General features: G+C 39.9%; 1 protein-coding gene, 1 long non-coding RNA gene and 1 other non-coding gene across 3 annotated transcripts; 1 reads left to right on the forward strand and 2 right to left on the reverse strand.

The window, feature by feature from the left end:
• The first annotated feature begins 340 nt into the window (after positions 1 to 340).
• On the forward strand, positions 341 to 2184 carry LOC132631020 (uncharacterized). Its single transcript, XM_060346620.1, has 4 exons — positions 341 to 446; positions 606 to 866; positions 1500 to 1681; positions 2062 to 2184. The coding sequence occupies exons 1-4, from the start codon at positions 341 to 343 to the stop codon at positions 2182 to 2184; spliced, it is 672 nt and encodes a 223-aa protein (XP_060202603.1).
• A 3335-nt stretch (positions 2185 to 5519) lies between these two features.
• Positions 5520 to 5626, reverse strand: LOC132634434 (small nucleolar RNA R71). The gene has a single exon (XR_009580158.1). It is a non-coding gene; the product is annotated as a small nucleolar RNA R71 (small nucleolar RNA).
• A 546-nt stretch (positions 5627 to 6172) lies between these two features.
• On the reverse strand, positions 6173 to 8652 carry LOC132633949 (uncharacterized). Its single transcript, XR_009579963.1, has 3 exons — positions 8343 to 8652; positions 7930 to 7986; positions 6173 to 6688 (listed from the first exon to the last, which is right to left on the reverse strand). It is a non-coding gene; the product is annotated as an uncharacterized LOC132633949 (long non-coding RNA).
• Between the last annotated feature and the right edge of the window lie 275 nt (positions 8653 to 8927).

Here is an 8927-nt window from a genome sequence, read left to right on the forward strand (position 1 = left end):
AAGGCCAACTACTATAAGGTTACAAATAGTTGATAGGTCCATCAAAAGGCCTGTTGGTGTGGTTGATTATGTGCTTATGCGTGTTGGTGAATTTATGTTGCCCACTGATTTTGTGATTCTTGACTGTGCTGTTGATCGGGACGTTCCTATTTTTCTGGGGAGACCCTTCTTTGCTACAGGGAGAGCTCTGATGGGTTCGGAGAAAAATGAAATCAAGTTCCGAGTCAAAGATGAAGAAGTTACTTTTCAGGCTAGCAAGGGGATGAAGTTACCAAGTGCTTACAAGAGCATTTTGGTAATTGATCCATTTGATGTTGTTGATTAAGCGGTGGAGTTCAAGATGGAAGAAGAAAGTTTGGGTGAAGCCCTAGCCGGTATTCTTGTGAACTTTGATGGTGAAGACATGGAAGGTTACGTGGAGACAGTTAATTCGCTTTTTGGGATGGGTTCATATTCTTACCACCCAAAGAAGCTAAATATAGATCTGGAAAATAGAACAAGTCCTCCAACAAAGCCTTCGATCATTGAGCCACCTAAGTTGGAGCTTAAGCAGCTCCCATCACATCTGAAGTATGAGTTCCTTGGTCTGAACAATATATTGCCAGTGATTGTTTCAGCCCTACTGACTGAGGAGCAGATTCTACAGCTTTTGGAGGTATTTCGTAAATATAGGCGTGCTATTGGTTGGACCATAGTAGACATTCGGGGAATTCCATCTGGGATATGTGAACATAATATCCAGTTGGAGGAGGACAACCAACTGAATGTAGAGCATCAAAGGAGGTTGAACGAGAATATGCAAGAGGTAGTCAAGAAAGAGATTATCAAATGGTTAGATACTGGAGTGGTTTACCCAACTGCTGGCAGTAAATGGGTGAGCCCTGTCCAATGTGTTCCTAAGAAGGGCGGCATCATAGTTGTGCCCAATGCAAAGAATGAGCTGATTCCGATGAGAACTTTAACTGGATGGAGAGTTTGCACGGACTATCGCAAGCTCAACACTGCCACATGCAAGGATCACTTCCCTATGCCTTTTATTGATCAAATGCTTGATCGACTAGCAGGGCGTTCTTATTATTGCTTCCTTGATGGTTATTCGGGCTACAATCAGATCAACATTGCGTTGGAGGATCAAGAAAAGACGACGTTTACTTTTCCTTATGGGACGTTTGTGTTCAGCCGGATGCCCGTTGGATTGTGTAATGCTCTAGCCACTTTTTAGAGGTGTATGATGTCGATCTTTTTTGACATGGTAGAGGACTACTTGGAAGTGTTCATGGATGACTTCTCTGTTGTGGGTGATTCGTTTGATGATTGTCTTGGCCATCTAGGTCAAGTGCTGAAACGATGTGAGGAGACAAATCTCGTACTAAATTAGGAGAAGTGCCACTTTATGGTGAAGGAATGGATCATCCTCGGTCAAAAAATCTCTGAAAAGGGAATTGAGGTCGATCAAGCGAAAATTGATGTGATTGCAACATTTTCTCCACCTATCTCAGTTAAAGGTGTTCGAAGTTTCTTGGGACATGCTGGGTTCTATAGACGCTTCATTAAAGATTTATCCAAGATTACTAACCCGATGTTCAAGCTTCTTGAAAAAGAGGCTAAGTTTGTGTTTGATGACAAGTGTCGGAAGGCGTTTGATGAGTTAAAGGAACGCCTCACTACTGCTCCTATTATTGTTGCTCCTGATTGGTCCTTGCCCTTTGAATTGATGTGTGATGCTAGTGGTTTCGCGATAGGTGTTGTGCTTGGCCAGAGGCACAATAAAATTATGCACCTGATCTATTATGCAAGAAGAACACTGAATACTGCCCAGACGAATTACACAGTGACAGAGCAAGAGCTGCTTGCCATAGTTTTTGCTTTTGAGAAGTTTCGGGCCTATTTGTTGGGTCCAAAGTCGTGGTATACACTGATCATGCAGCATTGACATACCTTATGGCGAAGAAGTAAGCAAAGCCGCTACTGATCCGATAGGTGCTATTGCTGCAAGTGTTTGTTTTTGAGGTAAAGGACCGCAAGGGCACTGAAAATCAGGTTGCTGACCATCTCTCTCAGCTTGAAGAAGCTGGGAGACCTTCTAATGAGCTAGATATAGATGTGCATTTCCAGATGAGAGGGTGTTGGCTGTTTCAATGGAAGTGGTATCGTGGTATGCTGACATTGCTAATTATTTGGTGACAAACCGTATGTTTTTCACGGTCCTTATATATATAAAAAAATTATTTATGTTTATAAATTATCATCCTTGTCTACACTTTCATTATTGTAGATACTAATATGTAGTCCATAAGTATGACTGTCACAAGGGGTTGTGCCCAGGCCACAGGATAGGGCCGAGGGTGAGGTCAGACCCAAGTCAAAACTAGGCTCCGTGATCAGGACCATGTGAGTGATGAAGATCAGGCTCCTTTCGCACGAAACACGAGACCGCGAAGAGCAGCCTAAACCCCGGCAAACCCCCCGTCTGATGAGGGGTCCAGTAGTGATGGGGAGCACTCATCAAGCTCTCCTGATCTGTCTTAGTCGGGAGGAGGCGACTAATGTGCCGGAGGAGTCTGATGCTGAAGAGGCGGCACGCCTAAATGAGAACAGAATGAAGGAGAGCTCTGAACGTGCTATTCGGTTCTCGGTCCAAGGTTTGAACGAAATATACGATAAAGGGATAGAGCCAAAGGAAGGAGGACAGGGTTTCCACCAGAACATCTATGAGGAGAGGCGGATCAGTTTCGAAAGGTTGGAACATTTCCCAATTATACAGGCTATCATCGATCATCATGGATGGGGATTCCTTAGCTAGCCATCCGGCACATATATATCCTCTATTGTGAGGGAGTTTTACGCCAACTATGGGGCGGAGATAAACAATAGGTACAAGTCAGCCCAACAAGCAAAGACAGTTATACGCCTCCAAAAGGTGACTATTAGAGGTGTAAAGATTGACTTCTCCAGTAAGGCCATCAACCGATTCTATTTCGGGGACAACTATGAACCGCCGACAAACACTGATGAGTTAGACTACAAAATGGCGTGGAATTGGCTGTATATCCGGGTCGGGCCTGAATTTATTTTTGTTGTATATGACCACCCTTGTTTATTATTTCATTTCCCACATTTCCCCCAAGTCTTGAGAGCTCTAAAATCCTTCTCCAAGTATATTCCACTCAAACCCAAGAGAAAACAAAGATCAAATAGTAAGAATTAAGGTGTTCATGTGTTGGAAGGCTCTCTAGGGTTAGTAGACTTCAAGAATAATTTGGGTATTGAAGCTAGGGTTTCCATATAAGTTGACAGCTTGCTCCAAAGCTCATTCTTATGAGATAAAAGGGTAGTTTTCTTGCTTATTTCATGTTATCAGGAATGCTTAGTTGTTGAACAACTTGGGTAGAAGGATAAAGTAGAAGATGAGGTTTAAATGTAGTTTTCATGATACTTTTGAGTAGTAAACCAACTTGAGTCATGATTTTTAGTACGCTATGGATATAATCTTATTATGGAAGGTAGTAATGGTGATGAGGAAGCATTGTATGAAAATGTGCAAAGGGTTGGTGTGAAGTTTTTAGTATAAATTGAACACGAGAATGAATTTTGAGACTAAATGGAATATGACTACTTGATTATGATATTGTGGATGTTGTTATAGTTTTTTGGGAGTTGTTTTGCAATATGGTGGAAATCGATGAAATAGGGGAAATACTGCCCAATTTTTGTTTGCTCATGAGTTGCTCTAGTTTGAATTCAATAATGTCTTTAAGACTTAACCATGGTATGAATCCTTTTAAATGTAGATTTCTCAAGCCTTGGCGGTGAACGTTAGATAGTTGGGAACACAAAGAGGTATGTAAGGCTAACCCTTCTTTCTTAAGGCATGATCCCATCGTTGTATATCTTTATGTGAATTCCATAATGTCTTCCATGATGACTTCATTCCTAGAATCACCAAAGCTCAAAATTCTCGATGTTCTCACGAAACTATTGATCTCATCCTATGATAGTTGATCTTCTAAGGAAGGGAATAATGAAAATGACGATGATGATGATGATGATGTTGATGATACTTATGTACCCCTATGTGTCTATATATATATATATATATATATATATATATAAGTATGACTATTAAGGGCACCGAGCTTATATGGCCGGGTATGATATATATTGCGCCGCGCACCACTGCAGTTGGGTATGGATGACACTGAGCCTTGGTAGGGCCAGGTATGTATAACACCAAACTTTGTTATTGTCGGGTATGCTACTACTATAAGTATAAATGTATGAAATGGAAGGTTCCCATTAGAAAGAGGGTAAGTAAATACGACGAATGTCGCTAGAGGTATAAATGGCTCTATCCTCTCGTGACTCTTCTATCTTATGTTATTTCTCATGCCTCCATTATGCTATTGATTATGATTTACATACTTAGAACATTATTCGTACTGACGTCCTTTTATTTGTGGACGCTGCGTCATGCCCACAGGTGGACATGGAGATAGACTTGATCCTTAGGCTGCTTATCCAGAGATTGCTAAGAGGAGCTCCATTCGATTCGGAACCGCAGCTGTTGGTAATATTCTTTTGTGTATATACATATGGGCATGGCGGGGCCCTGTCCCGTCCTTATGATGATGTTTCATACTCTTCTTAGAGGCTCGTAGATAATCATGTATAGTAGATGTCTTTTGCCTTATCGGCTCATGTTTTGGCATATTATTTTTGTTAGCTTCGTCGGCTTGTGTATAGGTGTATGGGCATAGTTGTTGACGTTGATAGATAAAAGTGTTCTAGCCGTTGGAAATGGTATTATGGAGGCATAGAATTGTTAATAGGCCATGTGGCTCACCTAAATATGAATGTGAATGTACGATGAGAAGTGCCAGTGGGTTAGCTCCGGGTGCCCGTCATGGCCCTCTGTTTGGGTCGTGATAGTTTAATAGGTGTAATTGAGCATATCAAATTTTGGCGTCGTTGCCGGGGAATACTGCTTGAAATTTCTAAATAGCGTGTGCTTTACTTTGAGACTTTTTCTATTCCATCAAACCTTGTTTGCTTTGTTTTGTGAACCAGGTGATTATGGAAGGGCGACGAGCAGGTCATGGAGCAAATGGTGGGCGGGGAGTAAATTTGGTTCCTCCACCACCGGATGAACATGAAAAGGAAAATGTGTTTGCTGATCTTCTCCAAGAGGTTGAGTACGCATCTGCTATTGTCCCTCCAAGGGCTGGTGCAGGGAATTTCAAAATTAATATTGCCATCTCTCAATTGCTTAAGCTTGAGGGTTATTTTCGGGACTTTACCAACGATAATCCACATCAACATTTGAAGAACTTTATACGTGTGTGCCAGACACACACACATAATTTCGTGACTCCAAATGCAATCTGATTGAGATTTTTCAAATGCTCTTTGGTAGATGAAGCAAGGGTTGGTTTGAGAAATTACACCACAATTCCATTCACACATGTACCGAGCTAGTGAATGTCTTCCTCAAGAAATGGTTTCCTCCATGAAAGAAAGCAGATCTTAGAGACAAGATCTTTGATTTCATGTAGCTACCAGGGGAATAAATTTATGAAGCTTCGGAGGGGTTCAAGAAATATTTGATGAGGTCTCCGAATCATGGTTTTCCGGATCATATTGTGATGGAGAAGTGTTATACGAGGTTAGATGCTATGAATTAATCTGTGGATAACAATGCGGAAGTTGGCTGTTTCATGGACAAGACTTTTGCCCGAATCACTCAATTTCTTGACATACAGACTATACATAATCAAGCATGGAACTCGGGTGGCACGAATGTTGTGGAATATGGGACACTGTTATTGAATTCTCTAGTGAAGGAGAATCAAGAAAGGGGCCGAACAATTTCTCAACTTGCTAGTTAACCAACAGGTTTGCGGATGATGATACAAAGAAGGTGAATGTGGTAGAGGAGATGTAAAATTTGTCGAAGGGTATGTATCAAACTCAAGAGGGTCCATATCAAGATGGACCGCAGATGCAATACAAAGATGCTAATTATTTCAACAATTCTCAAGATGGTTATCAAAGGCAAAATTATCAAGGTTTCGGGTACCAAAATCAATGGAATCCTCAACCGCAAGGTCAAGGTAACAATTATGAAAGAAATGATTATAGTAATTCTAATCTGGGGAACAACAACAACAACCGCAACAAAAACTGTAGAAGTTAGATTTTCAATCCTTATGTCTCTCCAAAAAGTGAATCGTCCAACTCTCAACAGCGGTGAGAGGGTACAACAAATGATCAAGAGAATTCTAAATTGAGGGGTGGCCGACACTCAGCGCTCGAAGGCTCGAGCGAACCAACTATGATATATGTACTCTGTAACCTGAATCATAGGCCGACAAGGCCGCTTAATGACAATAGTAACAATGACACATATCAACCTGCAAGCAGAAAGGCTCAACACGTATATAGACTTAACTAGGGCCAACAAGGCCAAACACAAAACTTGTACACTGACTGATAGTCTATAAGCTTCTAAAAGTACTATTATGTAACAACTGGGAGGGAAAGAACCCCGCCATAGCCATAGCTATATACATATATATATGCATGTATCTCTATACACTGACTCTGACACAAATTCGGAGAATGGAGTGCAATAGCCAATTGTTGAACTTCGGCATCCTACTGGAAAGTACACCAACCTGTCTATCTGTACCTGTGGGCATGGTCACAACACACAAAAAGCGTCAGTACGAAAGATGTACTGAATATGTAGTGCGGTAAGCATAGATGTAACATAAGCATAAGAAATGTAAATAATACGAGGAGAGATATAGAGGCAACCTGAACTCTGAAACAAGCCGCTGAGGGGAATCATAACCACAACGTGAATATAATTTTATGCTCGTAAAAACCATTCCTCATGGTGGAGGCTTATAACATATCATATAGTATAACAATATATATCCCTCTGTGGGATGAGCTCATCATCATATCATTATCTCTGCTCAACTGATCAGTGGCAATGCAAAGCTATGTCCCTACCTGGCCGTCTACGATACGACTCGGTAAAGAAAGAAACATGTCTAGGTGCACATATAAGTGCCTACCCGGCCGACTATAGCGCGACTCGATAATGAAAATGAATATATATATATATATATATATATATATATATATATATATATATATATATATATATATATATATATATATATATATATATATATATATATATATATATATATCTGTGTGTGTGTGCGCGCGCAATGCAAGACTGACCTCAGAAGAGATATCATAAGAAGAGTCGTAGTGACCTATCATCGTTACTCTCTAACTATCATTATTATCGCTACGTTCCGTAATCCTCGGAATTATGAAACACATGTATAGAGAATATGAGAACTGAATGACATGGATTACGCTTGATATAGAATATACTCAAAGTAAGCTTTCATTTAACTAATTGAAATATATTTAGCTCAATTTAACAATTAAGGCACTATAACAAACACTTCTCTTAAATGATGATAAATAGAGTTAAAGAAGGTAAGGCACACTTGGTGCTGATTATATATGATATAACGATTAGCTCGGTCGAATGGGATCTTCTTGGTTCACTTAACGTAAAGGTTATTGTAGCATACAACTTCCTCAATTAATAAGAAAGGAAGGTGCAGAATACGGGAAAGTATTTCCATATAAGTTGTTTATAAGAAGAGTTTTAACGTTAAGTGTTTTTGGAATGTCATCGACATATGTTAAGGAATGATGCTTCATACGATAGTAAACAACACATGGAAACTTAAAGAGTTTCTTAATACATGCCATATGAGTAGTAGAGATTGGCTTATTCTTCATAGAATATGATCGACTCAGGTTATCGGAATAACATGCAACAAAAAAGCGTTTGAGTCCTAGTCATGCCAAGAAAAAGGAGAGGAATGCCCTACATACGTTAATGATGACGTTTTCCATGTTCCACGAGTCCTTGAATACTGTTCGAGTGATTACCTACAGAATACGAGTAATTCGAGATCAAATCCAAGTTCATAGCTCAACGAATTCTTCATTTACGCATTTTATCGAGCAACTCATAGGCGCGATTTACGGACTCGTTTGTAGCTTATTTTACCCGTAAATCGCTACCAATTTCAACTGTTATACTCCTCCTCATCACTACGATTCCATTTCATATTATCAAAGCCCAAAACAACACAATAAATCAACACAAAATAGCCCAACAACAACACTAGTATCATAAGAGTTCTTTAGAGTTAAAGAAGGCTTGTTCTATGGAATTTTTCATCCATTTTCTCGATTTAAACACTTGTAGAGCTTAAAGGGATGAAGAGGAAGTTGAAATATACCTTATATGATGAAGAACACCCTGCAACATATGTTACTTCAACATGAACTTTCCCTCCGGAAAGCAAAATAACGAAAAACTCTCGATATGATGATCATGTGATCCCGTACGTTCAAATCAATTGATTACCCCTTTGTTTTGCTTAAGATTGATAGGAATTAGTTTGAGAAAGCTGAAGGGTGATTAGGGTAAGATGAAGAAAATGAGGTTGTAAGTCGTTTTGGGTATCTTTTATACATATTGGAATATGTTGCCACCGACCAAAGTTCGTTGTCCCGTGGCAGTTTGCACCCTCGGACGAAAATGTGAATATCTCTCTACTTCGATGTCTTATCGATGAATGGTTAAATGCGCTGCAAACTAGACTCGTATACCTACAATTTGGTGTGTGGATCACCCAGTAACTCTAATTATATTGAGGGAAAAGCACTGCGACATCTGACCCAAAATTCTGCAAATTTACAAACATAACTTGTGACGACCATTTATATATATATAATAGTTTCGAGGAACGAACGGCCCGATCCATTTAACCATATACCCCACGTCCGGGCATCCCGCGTCCGGACGATATCATAATATACCA

Source organism: Lycium barbarum, chromosome 3 (genome assembly GCF_019175385.1).
Source record: "Lycium barbarum isolate Lr01 chromosome 3, ASM1917538v2, whole genome shotgun sequence".
NCBI lineage: Eukaryota > Viridiplantae > Streptophyta > Magnoliopsida > Solanales > Solanaceae > Lycium > Lycium barbarum.

What these genes read in the sequence shown, in the direction of transcription:
- LOC132631020 (XM_060346620.1), top strand. Translation starts at nt 341, where the DNA reads ATGGAAGAAGAAAGTTTGGGTGAAGCCCTAGCCGGTATTCTTGTGAAC. An exon ending in TAATTCGCTTTTTGGGATGG is followed by an intron (nt 447 to 605) that starts GTTCATATTCTT and finishes ATATATTGCCAG; the next exon opens with TGATTGTTTCAGCCCTACTG. An exon ending in GGTTTACCCAACTGCTGGCA is followed by an intron (nt 867 to 1,499) that starts GTAAATGGGTGA and finishes CACCTATCTCAG; the next exon opens with TTAAAGGTGTTCGAAGTTTC.